This window comes from Euwallacea fornicatus, chromosome 4, assembly GCF_040115645.1.
Source record: "Euwallacea fornicatus isolate EFF26 chromosome 4, ASM4011564v1, whole genome shotgun sequence".
Lineage (NCBI taxonomy): Eukaryota > Metazoa > Arthropoda > Insecta > Coleoptera > Curculionidae > Euwallacea > Euwallacea fornicatus.
Window position 1 is genome coordinate 1,896,891 of NC_089544.1, and position 20,015 is coordinate 1,916,905.

General features: G+C 35.4%; 3 protein-coding genes across 5 annotated transcripts; 2 read left to right on the forward strand and 1 right to left on the reverse strand.

Moving 5' to 3' along the window:
• The first annotated feature begins 339 nt into the window (after positions 1-339).
• LOC136350874 (protein FAM76A) lies at positions 340-7,811 on the forward strand. Its single transcript, XM_066303009.1, has 5 exons — positions 340-550; positions 2,995-3,273; positions 3,331-3,464; positions 6,048-6,279; positions 7,159-7,811. The coding sequence occupies exons 1-5, from the start codon at positions 464-466 to the stop codon at positions 7,396-7,398; spliced, it is 972 nt and encodes a 323-aa protein (XP_066159106.1). The 5' UTR covers positions 340-463; the 3' UTR covers positions 7,399-7,811.
• A 323-nt stretch (positions 7,812-8,134) lies between these two features.
• Pdxk (pyridoxal kinase) lies at positions 8,135-12,843 on the reverse strand. 3 transcript variants are annotated; one of them, XM_066303011.1, is made up of 6 exons: positions 12,795-12,843; positions 10,166-10,260; positions 9,636-9,879; positions 9,187-9,459; positions 8,831-9,016; positions 8,135-8,740 (listed from the first exon to the last, which is right to left on the reverse strand). In XM_066303011.1, the coding sequence occupies exons 1-6, from the start codon at positions 12,826-12,828 to the stop codon at positions 8,625-8,627; spliced, it is 948 nt and encodes a 315-aa protein (XP_066159108.1). In that variant the 5' UTR covers positions 12,829-12,843; the 3' UTR covers positions 8,135-8,624. The 3 variants fall into 3 exon arrangements, with proteins under 3 accessions (XP_066159108.1, XP_066159109.1, XP_066159110.1); XM_066303012.1 differs by lacking the exon at positions 12,795-12,843 and adding an exon at positions 10,899-11,115; XM_066303013.1 differs by lacking the exon at positions 12,795-12,843 and adding an exon at positions 10,668-10,881.
• Bub1 (Bub1 kinase) lies at positions 11,746-19,863 on the forward strand. Its single transcript, XM_066302967.1, has 16 exons — positions 11,746-12,520; positions 12,578-12,782; positions 14,121-14,345; positions 14,529-14,733; positions 15,045-15,191; positions 15,312-15,510; positions 15,601-15,733; positions 15,874-16,070; positions 16,124-16,278; positions 16,483-16,709; positions 17,306-17,448; positions 17,540-17,682; positions 18,094-18,369; positions 18,423-18,635; positions 18,809-19,137; positions 19,406-19,863. Exons 1-16 carry the CDS (start codon positions 12,393-12,395, stop codon positions 19,715-19,717), a joined length of 3,237 nt encoding a protein of 1,078 aa, XP_066159064.1. The 5' UTR covers positions 11,746-12,392; the 3' UTR covers positions 19,718-19,863.
• The last annotated feature ends 152 nt before the right edge of the window (positions 19,864-20,015 follow it).

Genomic DNA, 20,015 nt, shown 5'->3' on the forward strand with positions numbered 1-20,015 from the left:
GAATATCCAATGTGCATGTGTACAGAACATCGACAATATTCAATGACGATAGATTTCTGTATCGAATACTAAGGAATCAATTCCGTATGTCGATCTTTTGCCCTATGATATATCGATATGTCATTTCCATCTTCAGCGTTGCCAACTTGAAGTATTTATCACTGTTTATAAGTTATTTAATTTATATTTTTTCATATTATTTATATTTAAATATACTATTTATGTTCCTCACGTTCCGCGGGCTGAAAAACTGAATAAAGAAATAATGAAAATTTGGGCATTTATCTAAAGCTGGCCTTTGAAAGACAGTTGACAATATCCCACAACTATTTGGTTTCAAGAGCTGGCAACCGCGATCGTCCTTAGGCATTCGGTTTCGGAAAACGACATAAAAGTTTTTCGCTGTAAATAAAATTTAATAAAAAAGACTTTGTAATAGTTAAAAACAAGAAATCAACCAAATATGAGTGCTCCTGCTTTATTCGCGTGTTCTCGTTGTTTTGCCCGTTTCCCTTTCGAGGAATTGTCAGCAGGTCAACAGCTTTGCAAAGTGAGTTCCTTGGCATTTTTACCCCTACTTTAAGAAAATTATTAAATTTTAATAGGAAATTATACCGGTTTTATTACGTTTTTCTATCGATTCAATAAGGTCTTTTCTGGAAAATATTGTGCAATATCCCAAAGCTCCAGGTCCCAAACCAGTAGAAATTCACTTTGAAAAAACACTTTGATGCCCTGTATTCAATGGTGAATTGTTTGTTTTGTTCAGGCATTTTATTTTTGTTTATCTATGAGTATTTTGTATTCACTGGGAAATGGGTTCTTGTGTGAAACATACTCTTTAGTTTAATTGTTTGATGTCATTTAACTTCTGGATCCTAATAACCCTTATGCGTATGATGCTGTAACATCCAATGGATCTTTACTGCAATATGTGACTACAACTTCCATCATTTAATGCCAAAGTTATGGCTATTCATCACTAACATCCAATGTAAGTAATTGCAAAGTCCTGAGATATATAGGATGTCATCTACTCTACATAACATTAGATGTTCCTTTACAAACTGTTGAGAGAATTGTTTTGAAAATTTGATCATAGCTCCATCCCAGATATACTGATCATTCCAAGTGATCTTGTAAGAGGTAGCCCATCAAATTACTTGATTGCACATGCAGCACTTCCAATTGGTGTAATGCTTATGAAGGTGTTCCACCAATCAAATGAAACAATACAAAGGAAATGTGAGGTCCAGTGTGTATTCAGTTCTATTGTACTTCACAGGTTAGCCATCCCATGTATGTTAATGGACGCCCACTGATTATATATACAATGTTGTGTAAAATGTGTGCATTTTTTCGCTTGGAAGACTGTGTGGGGTTACATTTACTGTTTAGAATACAATGTGTCTATGATAAGGAGGTCCTGCATGGAGATCTTGTAAACAGTAATTGATACAGACTTGCTTAAATGAGAGACAAATCATGCAATCAAGGCAATAGTTTTGTGGTTTAAAAGAATTTTGATACTAAGTAAAAATGATAAGAGGTGCAATATCAAGGCTTCAGCCTAATGCTGGCTCCAGGAACTAGAGGCAGAACTTCAGGCTACTATTAAATGCCAAAAGCAAGTGATGTCCTAATGTTTGCAAAATGTCACTAGTAATACCCATTCAGACCCATAGATAATTTACTTGAAAAAAGAGTATTTAAATTTAAAGTAGAAGGTTTTTGTAGTGCTTTGCACAGTTGCTAGCTTCAGATTCCCTTGTGGTTGGTTCAGGTTAGTACTCTTCATCCCTGGATGCAGCAGAAACAGACTCGCTTTTACCCTAGTAAATTTATTGAATATGATGGAATATTTCCTAAATAAAGAACATTGACTCTATACATATTGTTTATACAATTTCTAGTATATTTTATTTTACTTCTCTGACACAATTTTTTCTAGACTTAGTTTATGGAAAATATCCATTATTCATTACTTTTAGTCCATACTGTATATAAGGTGTCTTATAAAAAAAATTCTGAAGTTCATATTTGAAACATCACAATTCGATTCGAACTGCCGGCCGACTACTGTCTATAATTCACGGGAACCTTTAGACCCAAATGTTTTGTTAAATTATAATTTTTTTCCAATGTCTCCCACTCTCGATCCTTTCACATGAGAAAAATAATTATATTTTAATTTGTTTTTCAACGTGATTTTTTGGCAGAAGACCGTAATTTAAATGCCAATTATTGCTGATATTTTTATGCATGTTTTTATGTTACTCCTTGCCTAATTGGACTGTTTCCAATAACATAGGTGCAAATATAGTAAAAAGACAATTTGCCGGACTTGGGAGGAAAGTCTATTGTTTAATATGGTTTTTCGTCACAAATTTGAAGAAAGTAGCTTGTACACTTTAAATGCTATAAGTCAAAGATTGAGAAGTATGTTAACCTTTAAGCCCCTGTATTTTGGTAACGAACTATTGCCTGACCTATGTTTACAGGAATTTTTTTCGTATTTTTAGCAAAACCTGTGTATGTAAACGTCTGTGTTTAAATTTGAATATTTTATGATGCCTGAACAAAATAAACAATAATTAATTTTTTCCACTACTATTATTTACCTAGCATCATCATTACTATGAGACGAGCGTCCTCGTTGCCATGGAAATCACAGTCAAATGACACGTCACCCTTGAAATTGTGATCCGAGAGCCTCTATCGTTTTGAGTCAATTTATGCATAATCAAAGTAACTTTATTGGAATTTTACAAACTAATTAAATCTAGTAGTGGGAAAAATTTTATGTGCTGTTGTGAAATATCTTCGATCCTCACGTCTTAGATCCCTCAGCGTGCGCGCTCCAGGATTTAAACTTGACGATAATAATGTAGTTCACAACCCTGGTGTATATGTACCATTTCTCCCATCGTCAGTAACTCCACTATTTATGATATACAGCATACCCTTTCACATTGTTTCTCCTTCTCCAAACAGGAATGTCGCGGTGCATTTCCAGTAGTTAAATGCACGTATTGTCGTTCGGAATTTCAACAAACGTCTAAAGGTAACACTAGTACAATTTGCAAAAAGTGCGAACAGAACGTGAAAGCTTATGGAAAACCCACCGCTTGCGAATACTGCAACATTATAGCGGCATTTATAGGAAATAAATGTCAAAGATGCACCAACTCGGAAATTAAATATGGTCCCCCAGTGAATTGCGAGCAATGTAAACAGAAATGTGCCTTTGATAGGCAAGACGATGATAAAAAGGTAAATAGCTCCCAAGGATTTGCAATTCTTTGAAGGCGAAGGTTCTATTGGTTTTAGGTGGATGGGAAGCTATTGTGTTGGCTCTGCACTCTGTCTTTTAAGAGGGCTCTAGCCAAGACTAAACAGGGGGACGCCGAGAGGAGAGCCCATCTTAAAATATCTGCAATGCACAAAAAGCACAAGGAAGGAAAGTGAGTTACCCTGGAACCGATGGCACCTGTGGCGTTTTCTTTTCAGGGGCATTTTACAGGTCTCAATAATGATTGTTTGGAACCCTTAACAGATTTTTAAACTTCATCGTTGGACAGTGTCAAAATGTTTCAAGGATGGTGCGAAACTATAATTTTACATAAAAAGTTCAGTTTGGCAGTGTACAGGGTCCGCTACGAGCAGTGTCCGTCTGCAGTATCGCCGGAGGATTGCTCCTAAATGCGAAACGACATCAAAATAATATTTTGATCATCTATAGACGTGAACTGTGGACGTATTTTTGGGCTATAAGTCCCGGTATTACTGAGTGGTCACATAAAGTTGCACTTTTTTATTTGGACACCCTAAATATTCTTAGATACCTAGAATGATTGATGGTATTTACATGAAATATAAGTTTATTATACAAGAACCGTTCATCTTAATGGTCTACTTAACGCGTTTTTACAGCTTTCTTCAAAGAATATCTCTAGTACTTGGTTTCCATCCATGGGACTTTCGTCATTTGAAGCGGTTCTGAGCCAATTGCATGGAAATCGGCTCAGCCGCATCACACATAGTACTTGATTCACCGCACAAGAATGCCAAGTGTCTCAAGTCAAAGTTCACTTCATAAAGAGTAATTCTGGTTCAGTTGAACCGACATTCATGCAGCTAGGTCCGAGTAATCGTGTCATAGAATTAGACTCAAATGAATTGAAAAAAATATTAAAGGTGGATATTGGTGAATCATATGAAGGTCGCAACGCCATTTCCTTTGATGCGTTGATTAATAGTAGCTACAACAATAGCAAAAGCAAAACTTCTGATTCCGCATTTTTTCGTATTTTCCTTCAATTTTTTCCATAACGTAAAATTTTCTACATGCATAATTAATTTTAGAATAAAACAGCTGCTACGATGGGATATCTAATGCGCAGGTGACTGTTGCCACGTGGCCATCATTAATGTTGAATTTTGTCACTAAGTGGCGTGAGTGAAAAATCGGACTCGAGGCCGATGTAACGTTGTCGAAAAATGCGGTGTTGCCTTTTAAAAAAACTCAACCTTACGTGGCCACCCTGTGTAAGGTATATGTAGTTTAGAAATGGACCCACATCGAACATTCATCCACGTCGAAAGTTACAATTCGTGTTGTTTTTAGGAGCAATCATCCACGCACTAGTAGGGAACCGTGTATATGGAAATACAAATTTTGCCATATATTGAGTGTCTCCGAGAGGTGGTTAATGTTTATAACCTTTTCGCTTACGTGCCAATGAAAATGAAGTTTTCAGCTGAAAGTCAAAAAGACCTAAAATGTCATATATTTTTATAGACATGGCAACACTGCCTCTTCGGTTCCTAAAGTAATTTTTATTTTGTTCATCAGTATCATCCACCATGAACCAAACACCTTCTCCTTACATATGGAACACCCTATATATCTCACGATGATTTTAGATCCTTGCGAAAATCATTTAAAGCTTCTGAAAACACCAAACTACGAAAGTACTAAATATAAACAAATGAAAGTACCTATATTGACGTGTTCATAGCTACTCTAAATTCCAAAATTCAGTCGTTTGAAAATCTTCTATGATTCTTTAACCAACATAGAGACCAACATGAACCTTCCGTATCCTCAACGACAATATCGTACGATTGAGAATAGAAATGTTGCTCAAGATTGCTGGTTGACACCAAGATATCAAACATTTCTATCGAAGTACGCTAGCCCAAAGGTACTTCGTTTCCCACCAGGGTCTTGTAGGACTGTTTATTTATCGAAAATATCGATTATGGAAATCGATTTGAACCGGACGGTGATTGGGCAAAAATATAGTAAAAAATTCAAAGTCGCCATTCTTATATGATTCTTCAATGTTTCTGTGAAGTTGTCTAAGTAAAAATATCCAACTTTGTAAGCGAAAGAACGATATAGCTGTATACTAACCTTAGATCGACATTCCTATGAGGCATTCTGCACAATCTTACCGTAACCGTCTTCTGTTGAAACCTTCAGAAGTGACCGACGTCGATCACGTGTTAAACATAGGTGTTGCGATTGGACAGATGCAGGTAGTCATGGCCACAGTCTAGCGCCTCAGACCAATCACAACCTGCCCAAAATCATGCATTAATAAAAATCGTACATGAGTGGGGGTTATTAATGAATAGTTTTCTGTATATTAAAGGCACGTGTTAATGCTTGGAATGGACGTGGTGCATTTTTATAGAAAACTACATAATGCTCTTATAAATATTTACAGTATCTATATGTTGTTTGATATTGACATTGTATGATTCATTCAGCAGATCCTTGTGGTCGGGAGATATATTTCTCGACAGTACTTATACCACCTATAATCCGAATAAAATACAATATTTTTCTGCAAACAATATATAGTGTTTCAATTCATTTTCGTAACTAGGTTCTTTACGTCTGTGACGGATTATTCATTAATTAACTCCTCATTAATTAATTATTCTTAAAATAATCATTTTTATTCTAAAACAGCTTAAATTTCTGAACTTAACACTCTGAACAATAAAAGCTTTAACATGGTAATTTTTATTTCCAGACTACGCAGTCACAACAAGCGACCGAACAGGCCAGATGTCACGAAGATGCCAGCCCCGGAGGACCAGCCCCCAAATAAGGTAGCAAGAAATGCTGCCCCTGGTGCTAGAGGTGATCTGGATCCAAACAGTTCCGATCACGTCGTCGCCATGACGCAACTTAAAGAGCAAATCGCCAGTCTCAAGAAGCAAATTACACAAAAGGATGCCCAGTTGCTGTCTAAAGATAAAACGGTACATTTTTGGTTTTTATTTTCATAATTATTTGCAACGGGTCATAACGATTCGCAATATACAGGGGGTCCCTCTTGGTAACCATCGTTACCGATTAAATTAAGGCAAAATTGCACAATTTGGAGTTCAAGAATATGCGGTTTTAAAATTTAAACGGAACCTTTTCCTCATCTACAACGCGGCGTTGTGATATTAGAAATTCAATGTTTCGTTTCAAACAATAAAAACGCACGTTGGCCAGCACGTTCACCAGATCTATCCCCTTTAGATTGTTATTTATGGTGAATGAATCGTCGTTTAGTCGTTTTTGCCCCCGCTAATTACGCAAGGTATACTGTAATGGTACTCACACGGATCAATAACCTGGAAAAGAATGAAGGTAGCTAGTAATTACCGGCATACTACCAAAAATGGCCCCGTTTCTTCTCCAAAAGTTCACCATGCATTAGTGTTTCTATGGTGTTATTTCGTCAAAGAGATGCTTCGTGTATATACACATTTTCATCGCAAACATATAGTGCTTAGAAGAGCTGAAACTCTAAATGGTAAATAGCTACATATGAAGTAAAATTTAAAAATAAATATTAAATTATGCGTGACATATGATAATTCGCGATTCGATCGTTTGCCAATAGAGGTCAGGGTGCTATCACTTTCTTCCATTTCTCCTCCATAGATTAGTGTCTCACTTACCAAAAAAGGGGGCGAAAAGCATGTTTCGTATAGTCCTTTTAGATAGGCCATTGATAGGCTCAAATATTAGGATTTTTCCTGATTTTCATTTACAGGAGAATATGGAATAATCTAAATCTATACCATATTCCCCTGCAAATTGAGTGTTGTGATACAAAAAAATTAGAATCTCATTCGCCTTTCAAGATAACTGAACTCAAAGCCAAACACTTCACCACGGAAACCGAATTCCGAGTTAAAATGAAGACGAACCAGAAGGAACATGATGATAAAGTCGAGACCTTAAATAAACGTATATCAGGACTGTTAAAGCAGGTAGCCAGTCTGTCGAAATCGTCCAAAAAAACGACGAAAGCAGAACAGTTAGCGTCTGCTAATTCCGACGCCAACAACAGCAGCGGTACAGATAGTCCCAGCATCCAGTAAGGTGATACATGTTTTTATGATTAAGAAATTAATTTATTTTTGCATTCAACGTTCAATCAGTTGTAAAATAATACAATAGTCCCCTATAAATTTTATTATGATTGTGTTCCTTTAATTTAAAGACGATAATTGCCGCTTTGTTTATTTTATTTTTATTCCCTTTCAGCTAAATATGTGTAATAATGTTTTACGCGTCTGATTTTATTTTATGTAAAATTAAGAAATTTTGATAAAACTGAGAGACAAAAAAAATATGTTAAGAGAACGAAGGATGAAAATAATTTGTAATGTGGAGTGGAAAACATTGTGAATAGTACGACTTTAGGTTAAATTACATGCGGCCTGTGGCACAAAATAGGTTTTATAATGTTTAGGCCTTAGGTAATTTTTAAATATATGATGTGAAAAATTTATTACTCTCATCAATTTTTGTCAATATGTTTCACATTGTTGTCACAATAAAGAGAGACGCCGGTCCCCGCACCATTCCCCAATACTTTCATCACCGTACATCTTGCTCATGCTGTTATGAATGTCCGAAACAGTACATCATTTTCTCTATTCTCATCTTCTAAGCTCGAATATTATACGTCTTTATTGATATTTCATGATAATGTCGATCGTTGCGTCCGTGGATCGGCCACAGTTCAGCTATGAACGATGTTTATGTGAAAATTTTTAATCGATATATGTATGCAGAAAACACTGGGAAAAATTGATAAATTGTTGGAAACAATTCTTTCTGTTATGGAACTTTATTCAATGAAAAAGATACATAATCAACTAATTAACTAATTATTAAACTATTAAATCTCTAACAATTTATAAAAAAGTTCTGCACAAAATATACATACATCAGCAATAGCTATTACTCTTATCCAATAGCAGTGTTCCAACAAATGAAAAATAATATTTTCAGCTATCATTAATCTAGAAATTCCATAATAAACATCAATCACATCTTGGAAGACATTTTTTATAAAAATATTTACAACTATAATTAGAGTTTTAATGCTTTTTTATCCATATACAGTCGTGAGAGCACCCTTGATAATGCAGACAACTCTGAACGTACCTAAAGAGCTTCGCAAAATGATTCTGAGGTTTCTTCGCTCTATATATAACCTTTAATGCCATGTTAGTTATTCTAATATATATTTTTTATAATTTTATACACAGTGCTTCTTGCGCTGACGACGCACTCAACTTTTGTACTTGACAGGCCCTTATGAGAGAACGGGACCCGCAACAATGGTGGCTTTATACACCACTTCAGGGTGTAAAATATCTTCCCTACTTTGGATTAGTTTCAGTTCCACATGTCGTGGGCTTGCATCTTTTCCTGCCAAGAAATTAAAAATTCGTTAGATGATACACACAATGTGCATTTGAACACAAAGCACGAGCATGAAAACGAAAAGTGTATTCTTACCTTTAGCATATTCGTAAGTCCGTTGCAAAACAGCTTGCAAAGCTGCGACAGTTTTTTCTATTGATTTTTTCAAGTCAGATCCTGATTGCTCCATGAAGCAAAGCATTAAGGCGCTAAATAAATCACCAGTTCCTGTAAAAACTGCTGGAATCTTTGGGATCTGCATTTTTAGTTTGACTGGGGTTCCTGCAACACAATATCTGTAATTATATGCTCGTCCGATAATACACTGTTAGGTGTATAATATACTAAATTTAGAATATTGAATGGCAAATTTAAATGAACTTAAGGGTGGATGAAAGTGACCAGTTCCACTTCTTGAATTTTTTACTTATCAAAGTTTACATAACACCTACCTTTTCTGCAACTGCCAAATACAAGTAGTTCGTTTCGAGTGGCCGGCAGTTCTGCTGATGAAACACAAACTGTTTCAATTCCGTTCCCATGCAATACGTTAATTGCTTCCCACACATCATTCTCACTCTCTATTTTCATGTCGGTTAAAAGCTGAGTTTCGTATAAATTTGGAACCAAAATCGTTGCAATAGGTAAAATTGCTTCTTTGTATACAGGTAAAAGTTCTTTCGGGACGTACATATGGCCATTGTCGCCCATAACAGGGTCGCATACTACAGAAATATAAATCATTATAAATCACATCAGTACAGTTTTAAGAATATTTAGTCTTCTTCCGTGATGTGAATATTTCAAAACTTCCAGTTTTTAAGGCTTTTCGCATAAATTAAAGAGTTACATTGTTAAACCAAAGCTCTCATATATGTAAGTAAACTTTGGTGGTACATACCATAAACAAGATTAGGATTGACGCTCTTTAGGTGTTTATACAAGGCGACTATTTCTTTCAAAAATTTGGGTGAGCCAATGTAACCAGTGAGCAGATGAGTGTATTGGTCAATATTGTTGTCTTTCAAACCGTCAATAAGCTCTCTAAGCTCTTTTTCAGTGATAACTTGACCCTTCATACTCTTGTAACCTGTATGATTTGAAAATTGTACCGAGTTTATGTAATCTACGTCATATCCCAAAAGCTACAAGAAAGAAATCATACATTATTCTGACACGTTGTATCATTGAGGTTTACTTTAATATTCAACTGCTGGTATTGCTTTCAAGTTATATCTCATTTTATTTATACTTTTAGGGAATTTCATTACTAACACTGGGTGATTTTCGCGTGAAGGAAAATAGACTTTTTTGCCGAATTTACTTTTAACTCCATAGCTATATTTTAAGCTTAATTACTGGAAAACATAGAGGATCTAGTGCAATAATCTGAAAATTTTACCGATCCCTTAAGACAACATCAAGATTTACCTGCATTGGGAAAACGGCGCTTTTGTTTCCAACATACCCTGACACCACATGGCTTTGCACTGATAAAATCCTTGGTTCCATGGTATTTGTTACACCTAAATATAGATCGTTATCATTTATAAATGATTTATAAGATTTCCATTTTAAATTCATTTGAACCTTTATTTTTGATAAAAGCTTGTAAATCTAGCAAATAAATATTGACCATGACCTCATTCTAAGGAGGAAACATGCATTGTCTAGATAAATTGTGTTGTGCCAAGGAAGGTATTTCCCTGAGGACATGAGGTGATACATTATGTTGTATTGTTTAGCAAGTTATATGTGATTTAGTGCAGGAGTTTGCAATGCCTAAAGTTCTGGTGAGAAAGCAATATCCTAGAACACAATTGATTCTTTTCGGGTATTTTATTTCTCATCTATTCATTACCCTGACCTGTATTCTTAATTTTAATATGATATATTGCAATTATAATCAGCTTACTAGAACTGAGCTACTTACTTAATTCGGGACTTGAATAACTTATTTGGCTGTGTATCAGTTGTGATGTATTTGAAAAACTTGTGTTTTCTGCTCTATGTTTGCAGATAAGCTAATCTTGATTTATCTTTAAATTTATATAATACTCCTTATACGTTAATTCTCCATTTCATATTTAAATTTATACAACTTTCAGTAGGGATATATTATTTTCTTTTTCGCATTTTTATGAGTAACTTTATGTTTTTTTACCTTATTGTGATTGTGCACCAATTTGTCTCCTTACTTTCCGCCTCATTTGCGATTTTTTTTTAATTTCCTTTTTTTGACGTTTTGACACACCAATTTGGCAAGTGGAAAAGGAGCGCTGAAGCGAAGTTGTCTAAGTCCATCTCACTCTTGCTTGTAGAAAATTGTTGGTGAGTACGAGCTCCAATAAAAGTCTGTCACGCTAAGTGCACAAGTCGTTAATGAAACTTCACCAATTATTTCACGTGTGCGATAAGTGCTTGAGGAGTCATCATCAAGGATTTCGCTCTAAGGTTTTTATCGCGAATTATATGAATATCCTTTTTCAGATTAACTGTTTATGGGTGTCAAGTGCGGGAATGGTGGCGCCATGAAACGCATTTCTTCTAAGTATTCTTATAGGGCAGTTTCAGCCCTATCGTTTTCTAAAAAATGTTTAATTCCCTTAGCACTTGTATTTTTAGTCAAATTCAATTTCAGCTTTATCAAAGTCTGCTGCTCAATCATTATGCGACTTCGGAGACGCGAATACAAACAGGATATTCCCGGGATTGTTAATCCAACCACAATTTGAAAAATTAGATTTTTGCGTGTTTTGAACCCGGCATAATCTCATGAGGCACTAATTACGTTTCTATGAAATTAACCTTCATATCCCTATAAATTTTCCCAATTTTTTTTCAACGTTTTCATTTGAAACGTGGTATATTCTTCACAACCGAAGCGGGAAGAAGCGCAAAAATTAATACTGACGTCTATACGATACAAAAACCCTTTTTGTTTTATTTTCAAAGCCTTAATTCACAAATATAATTTATTTTTTTGTAGTTTTTCTGGTCTTTTTTCGCAAATCTGGAAACTGTGGCAAATTAGTCCTCGAAATCTTACCAAGGGTTTTCATTCGAGCCCTAGGTAAAGGGTGAATATTATTCTCAATCAGTTTTAATTCAGAACAAGGTGCAATTCCACCCACCCCTAGTGGCTTGAAAACATGTTCTAAAGTGGCGTAAGTGCCTATCCCTCTCTTTGCAAAGGCCGACAGCGCGTCATTAGTCATTCAAACGAATTAATATTTAGATCGTCTAGTTCTAAAGTTAGCGGGATTCCCACACTCTTTCCTCCTTTTATGCCAATGCTTTTGACGAGTTAGAGTAAGATAGGCGGATGCCCGAAGTGCTCGGATAACATTATTGAACTTGATGTCAGTAGTTATTGCCAACGTAAAGAGCTAAAAACGGAAAACCCTTCTCCGAAACAGTCCCAAATCCCTTTTTCTCGTTAAAAAAGATTTGTCAAATTGGTGTATTTGTATATCAGGTTGAACCTGGTTTAAATGGGGCCCCATGAGATTCCTGACTTGTCTTGAGTTCACCTACGCTACTCTTGGGGTTGATAAATAAAACGAATTCGCAAAACTACCATCGAGTCACTTTATATTTTTGTTTGTGTCCACCTTTCACAGCTGAAATTTAATGTCATAAACTCAGAAACATCAAAATGGATTTTGATTTGAGTAAGGAAAACATTCAACCCCTAAGAAGAGGGCGAAACGTACATCAGCTAGAAATGGCACTCCAGGCCCAAACAAATCCTGAATACCAAATGCAGCTTCAGCAACAAAAAGAGTAAGATGAATGGTTTTAAAGGGTTCCAGTTAGATTTTTAAATTTGTGGCAATTTAGGCAATTTGAGGCATTAATAGGGAATTATCAAGGAGATGATCCACTGGAAAACTATTATGAGTATATAACTTGGATCGAACAAGCCTATCCTAAGAATGGCCATGAAGGGAACTGTGTTGCTTTACTTGAACACTGCCTTAAAAAGTTTGAGGATGATAGCCGCTATACAAATGATATTAGGTTTTGTAAATTATGGATTAAATATGTGAGTACTTGCCTACATCAAGGTTCAAAATAAGAACTAGTTTCATTCACATTCACTTGATTTGCACTACTTAATTTGATAATATTTTATAAGCAGTTTAATATAGGAAGTTCTTTTTATATATATACCAATGACAACAAAAGAAGCTAGATATCAACCTGTCTTTTTGATAAATTAGATAATAGAGAGTAGGTGCACTTTTAGATTCTTTATGACTCATTGTCAACTGAAGTACTTAATAATTATTTAACAAATACATATTAATGACAGTATTTATCTAGTAGAGTTGCAATGCTGTCTATGTGTGGAATACATCGCATTATCATACATATAAATTTCTTTTACTTGAGTTAGGAGATTCAAGGAGGGCCAGTCTAGTATTGGAAAAAGGTTGGGAAAATTCAAACAGTTCTTAACATTTTAATGCCAACAAGTTTGTAAGCCAAAGCTTATAAAAACTCTAATCTTTCTTTATGGTACCTCTTTTATGGATGAAGTTTTAGTAGATTATATGAACTCATTAAGGCCCAGCTTGCCCAGATGAAGTGTGTTAATGAAAAAATATTATACTAATTCAGTTAATTATAATTTTTTTAATTCATGTGACAAAAAATTATCATATTCATTTTAACCATCAAAAAAAGGGTAATAGTATAAATATTTTTATTGTTTATGCAGGAATAGGTACAATGAATATGAAATAAGTAATAAAATTATAAATTGAAAATTGTTAATTATTACATTTGCTATGGGGTTGGCTCATTAGTTGCATTTGATTGAAACTCATGAAATTGAGCATAAGTAGCGCTAAAATAAAGCAGATAATTAAAGAAATTAAGTAACATTTTCTTTTCAATGAAATACAAATTTTCAAAAATTTATGGTGGCTGTTAGATTTATTGAAATGCTCATAAAAAGCCTGGCCTTACTTTTTATATGGAGTAAAAAGTTGGTGTTAGGAAAGGCACGCTGCGGATAACTAAACAACATATTTGAGTAACTACAGATTTTTTCAAGATCTAGCTTTATAAATTTAAATGCATATTTGTTAACGGTTTTGCAACATTAATGAATATAACATATATAGGTTTCATAAAATAAGATGTTGGACAAAATAAGTATACTGATATCAGAATTTTCCTCCTGTGGTTTAAGGGTTTATAATCACGATTATAAGCCAAGACCACGATTAAAATGTGAAACATTCGTTTATGTTCTGTATACAGTTCTTCAACATAAGCACCACTTTTCCTTAGCCCAAAACGTTATTTATGACAAACCAGAGAATAATGCATTCATCAGATATTTAAGTGAAGCTCACATGGCGATCTGTTTCAGATTGATATGTTCCCTAACCCTGCAGAGTTATATTTGATGATGAAATCAAAGAATTTGTGCAGTGGTCTTGCTGACTTTTATAAGGCCTGGGCATATTACTACGAAGCTGCCGGAGATTTTCAAAAAGCAAAAGGAGTATTTGAGGAGGGGAAAAAGAATCTTGCTCAGCCGTATGAAGAACTAGAGTCCGCTTACAGCAATTTAATTACTGCAACTGGAGAACATGTATGTTATTCTTATTTAGAATTAAGTGTCATTTTTAGTCTTCAAAAAGTTTTAAATTCAGTTTTAAAGAAAATATCTCGTTCATAACGGACTGACATTCATTCATCACTTAACTGCACATAAACAGATAGCACGCACTTCCAAATAGGTGATATGTACATAATATCGATTCTTTTCATACAGGTCTTGTTTGGGCCAAACGAAAACCGTTTGCATGAAAAAAGACAAGCTCTAACATCTCTTCATTCATTTCGCGGCAGAGTGAATAGCGTAAGAGTTCCGTCGGGCGTCTCCAACGGCATGAGCACATTTTCTCATGCCAATCCCAGCCAGAATTCTAACTATCAGTTAAAAGTACACGAAGATCAAGTCGCTGCGTCATTAATAGGTGAGAATGAGCGTGGTGAAATCAAGCCAAAAGTTAGATTTCAGAAGTGTGTGAAGTCACTTGAAATTCAGGTATCTCTAAAAGGTTATTCACCACTTTTATTTTTTTTTGCTTTTTAACCGAATTTCATATTCATATTATGTATTTAACGTCTACAAATTTCTTCAAGTATATCCATAAAAGAGTAAGCTTTCGTTACCCAATAGCTAAGTTATCACTGAAATCTAATATAATTTGCATGTTATTTGTTTCATTTAGTAAATTTGTACCTGCCTATTGTTTACTGAACGTTTGTGGTATTTTACAAATAGGTGGTGCGGCGCCAATGAGCATAATAACCGTCGCAAAGCTGCAAGAAGCGCCAAAGGAGAACGCGTTGAAGGCTGGTCCATGGGCTACGGTGCCAAATAAAAAACGGGTGCTTTCAAATCATAGACATGTATCTTCTGCATTTTCGGGTAGGGTATCTTGACTAATTGGTGTTTTCTTTAATAAATGTATTTATACAGTTTGGAAACTGTAAAGAAAATGTATAGTTTCGGAAGTGCCATGATCAATATTTAGCGTTTCTTTTTTAGTTTTGGAAGATGACGATAAAAAATGTCTCCCAGTCAACTTCCGGTCTACCTCTTTAGAGAACTTCTCTGATTGGAAAGTAACGTTGATGAATTGTCCGGATCCACCAAGTCCAACTGTGGTTTTCGGTTATCCCAAAGATAAAGTATATGCGAATGCCCCCGACATGGAATTTTCTTTGGAAGAAATAAGAGCAAGAAGGTAAATATAACTGCAAATTCAGAGAACCGACTCGACAATCGAAAATTGTTAATATCGATTCATTCGTTCATGGTTGGCTAATTTCGCCAGGTACCAAAAAATTGCGAGTTCAGCGGAACAAGGGGAGCCTTGCCAAGTTGATCCACCCATATATATTGAAGATGAAGATGATGAATGCATTATTGTAATGCAGGAGTCTCCTCCGATGGAGATAGCGGAGCAGGTGCAATTTTGAATAAAAAATATAAATTATAATAAATCATTTTTCTTTAATTTTTTCAAATTAACAAGTTCTTTTTTTGGTTAATCGTTTTTTCCTTGATTTAAGGCACGAAAGTATTCAAAACAAATTTTCATTTCCAGGAAACTAATGAAGTATTCCCTGCTTTAAATCAATCCCAACATCTTCAGTGTGTTCAACAGCTGTCACCTGTTGGAACCGTTCAATCGTTTCAGCCCGAAACGACTTCAACGGTAAGTCACAGTCCTTGGAAGTCGGCGGCGGAGCATCAAAATTTCTTGCAGGACCTTTTTAGTAAGACCAACGAACGCAGATTAAGGTAAGTGCTATTTTAAGTTTATATATAGTTGGTATAGTATTTCATGTTTACAGCGCCCTACCTCCACCTAAATTAAAGATTTTTGAGGATCCAGAAACAGTTGCATCGTCTTCTTTTTTATTGGACTTTAGTCCTGACCCACAGCCGCAAAACTCCAATGTTTTCGCTGTGTTTGAACAATCGGACCAAGAGGTGCAAGCCCCGAAAGGTAAATCTTCTTAATTTTAATTATAAACTCGCAGATTATTTAATTCCTGTACTTCTTTTGTTTTATGCAATTTGTTCCCATCGAACTGCCAAATTGCAAGTTTTTGGTAATTGAAAGAAAAGAAAAAAACACGAATCAAGACCAAAACTTACAGTGTTGAAGATTGGGGAAAAATATTGCATTGTCGAATTTTTTATTCTACAGGAAAAGCTATGAAAACTGCCTTCAGGACTTTAAACGCGGACGAGGTGGAGACAGGATCTCGAGGGGGTATGGATGGAGCGATGGCTGCCCAGCCTGCCGATGGAGCCCGTGCCATGGCCCCAATACCGTTCTCCGATAGTAGCTCATCTTCTTATGAAGACGTTGACGCGGAATTTGACACGTCTTGTACTACTCAGCAGTTCAATTTTAATTTAAATGCTATGAAGGTAAATGCAAGGTGTTTTAGTCAAGCTATAAAGATAAACACTTTCTTAAGCGCGCAACAGAGTAATAATTGTTTATTTTTTGTTATTAATAAAACCTGTTGAAAATTATTCAAATTCAATAATTCTCAAGTGTGGTAGCAAATAGAAAACATTATTTTTAAATTTAAACAAAGGCGGCAGCCAGGTTTTCACTAGCTGCTTTGACGTGTTACTGATTGTTGAAACTAATACTTCAAATGAGATTAAATTAGCAAAATCTGTTTAAGGCTTTTAAGCCATGCACCATGCATGCTCTCCATGTCAGCAATATACAATTTGTAAACTTTTCATGCTAGCTGTTTATCATTAAATTAAATAATATTTTTAACACTGGCAAGCATGTAAATCGGCCAGCTGATCACGTGTCATGCGATTCCATCAATAGCGGCACTAAGATCGTGAGAGTATTGTGGTTCAGCATTGCCATTTCAGGGGTGTAGCATATAATTTTCCTGAAAATCAAAATTAATAGAGTAGTACTTACAAAATTTTGGCAATCATTAAAGTGTTTCATATCAATCACAAATATTATAGCTTTGAGTTTTTTTTGTTTGTAGGTCAGTACACCACAAAACAAACACTATATGATGAATGTCGCCAGCGAGCAGGATTTGCAAAATAGTCGAAAGGCCCTCTTCAGCGATAGAAAACTAGAGGAAAAAAGATTAAGTATAATTTTAGAAGAAAAAAGTGGATACGTGTACGTATATTTAATGCTTAAATTAAGTTGAATATTCGCCACAGATTTCTTGAAAATAATCACCCGCGGAATAATCTACTCACTTTTACAGATCTACCTCTAGCTCTAGTGGAGCTGCAACAAAATCATCTCTTTACAAACAACACAATAAAATAGGTACAATTTCAGAAGAACACAGCAGCTATTTGGAACAAAACATGAAAGCTAATGCGGAACTGCGTAGAAGTCTCTTGGGCAAGTATTACGTAGTTACTTTTCTTAAATCGCCCTACAGAAGAGTTTTTAAAAGTGATTACAACGATCCGGTACGTAAATAATACGTTTTAGACATATTTGCCTAACTAAAAGTTAATAATAAGAGCTACAAAGTGGAAAAGTTAAAATTACATTTTAGTTTTTAATAGATTACTACATGTTCATAACAGTTTTGCTCATTTTGAACAAACCGTTTTTTTTTTTTAATTTTGATATTAGCAGCTAAAACAGCACACAAATGGACAGCCTGTATAGAATCACGTAATGACAACTATATCATAAACGAACTTTATGCAGAATTTTGGAGGTCTTAAATCCTCCCGAAATTTATAGCCCCTTGTATAAAAATTATTTACTTCTGAAGTTACGAAAAATGTTCATATAATTCAGGAAACTTAATGGAAGATGTTCTACCTTCACACATGGCGCCGGTCGCCCTTCCGCCTGCTTCTCCTATGCAGTCGACCCCAGCACAAAGTCCAGTTAGGAAAATTCCCCCGCCTAATGTAACGCGGCCTCTGGATTATGTTCCTTCCGATCCGTTTAACGCCAATCTCATTTCAAAACTGTTAGACAGAGTATCGTTTCCAGGGGTTCATCATCAAGGATACATTCAGATCGACGGGAATCCTAGATTAACTACTAAGAAAGAATCTGTATTTATAGGTAAGTGATCTTGTGTCTAGGATCTTTTCCCACCTCATCCCGTTTTATTGCAGGTAGGGATAGTTATACAATAGACAAATTACTGGGAAAAGGGCAGTTCGGAACAGTATTTAAGGCGTATAGCCATCAAATGAGCTGCACTGTAGCTTTAAAGTATCAGAAGCCTCCCAACAGGTGGGAGTTCTACATCTGTAGGGAATTGCAGGCTCGGTTGGCAAATCATCCCTTGCGGGATCGATTTATGGACGTTACTGTTGGATATTTTAGTAAGTATATGTCTCATATGCATTTGTATTACTTAAGTTAATGTAAACAAATGGCTGATTAAATCTGATACGAAAGATTATTTGTTCGCCTAATTGTCAGGAAAGTAGTTCTAAACGTTTTCTACAAACTACAAAGTTTACGCTTTACTTCTACTTAAAATATTGAATTTTAGGCGATCAAGCTTCGATACTAGTCTCCCATTTCGAGCCATATGGAACACTGTTGGACACGGCCAATGCTTTAAAATACGAAACCTTGAAAATGAAAGAGACGGTTTCCTTGTACTTTACCGTTCAAATGATGCAAATAGTGAAAGCCATGCACGAAGTCAAAATCATCCACGCAGACATTAAACCAGACAATTTCCTAGTTTTATTGCTGCCTAATAATGAACTTGGGCTGCAGCTAATCGATTTCGGTTGTAGCATAGATATGACAATGTTTCCTGATAAAGCGGCGTTTACTCGTCCTATTAACACTGAAGATTTTATCTGTTGCGAGGTAAGTTTGTTTCATAATCCGAAGCTCTAAATATCTCTTTCCCAATTAACTTGAGAAAATTGGTTTTAAAATCATAGTTGTCTAAAATGCCTAAGTGAGGAAAAATATAAATGTAAATACAGACAGTAATTATTGTGATCGGAGAGCATTGCAAATGGGACTTCGGAGATGAGACGCATGAATCCTCGGCTTTACTCACATTTTTCTCGCCAACGTAACAGGTATCACTGCACTTGTTCTATTTAATTTCCAAAAAATTTTACCACAGGTTCGAGACGGCCGGCCATGGAGTTACCACACAGATATCTATTGCGTAGCCGCGTCAGCTCACGTGCTACTGTGCCAGGAATACATCCAGGTACGGAAAAACAGGGACGGTATATGGGGTACGACGTCCCGTCTTCCTAGAGGAGCAAACGCGCAATTGTGGAACGGGATGTTCAACAATTTTTTAAACCAACAGACCGGCCCGGCAGATATCGCTACTTTAGAGCTGTTGTTCCATGAGGAACTCGATTACCGTAAAAAAGAAATACATTTACAACTGAGTTCCCTCATTAATAAGTTGAAGAATCGATAGTTCTGTGTTTAGAGGTTGATTTACGTTAAATGTGTAATTAGATTTCTGAAATTATTCAGGCTGTTTTATAGTGTTGTTCACGAATAATATTGATTTAATCTATGTAAGATCAACAAAAGATGGAATATATGGCTTTCTATTCCCAAGTGGAAGTTTATGCGACTGATAATCCGAGAAAATAAAAAGGAGCGGCGAAAGAAACGAAAAGTAAAATGGTTCTTTTAGCATTCCCTTCATTTTTACGCCAGTTCTCATAATGTAGGCTGGCGAAAAAGCTTTATGTAAAGAATACCTTATT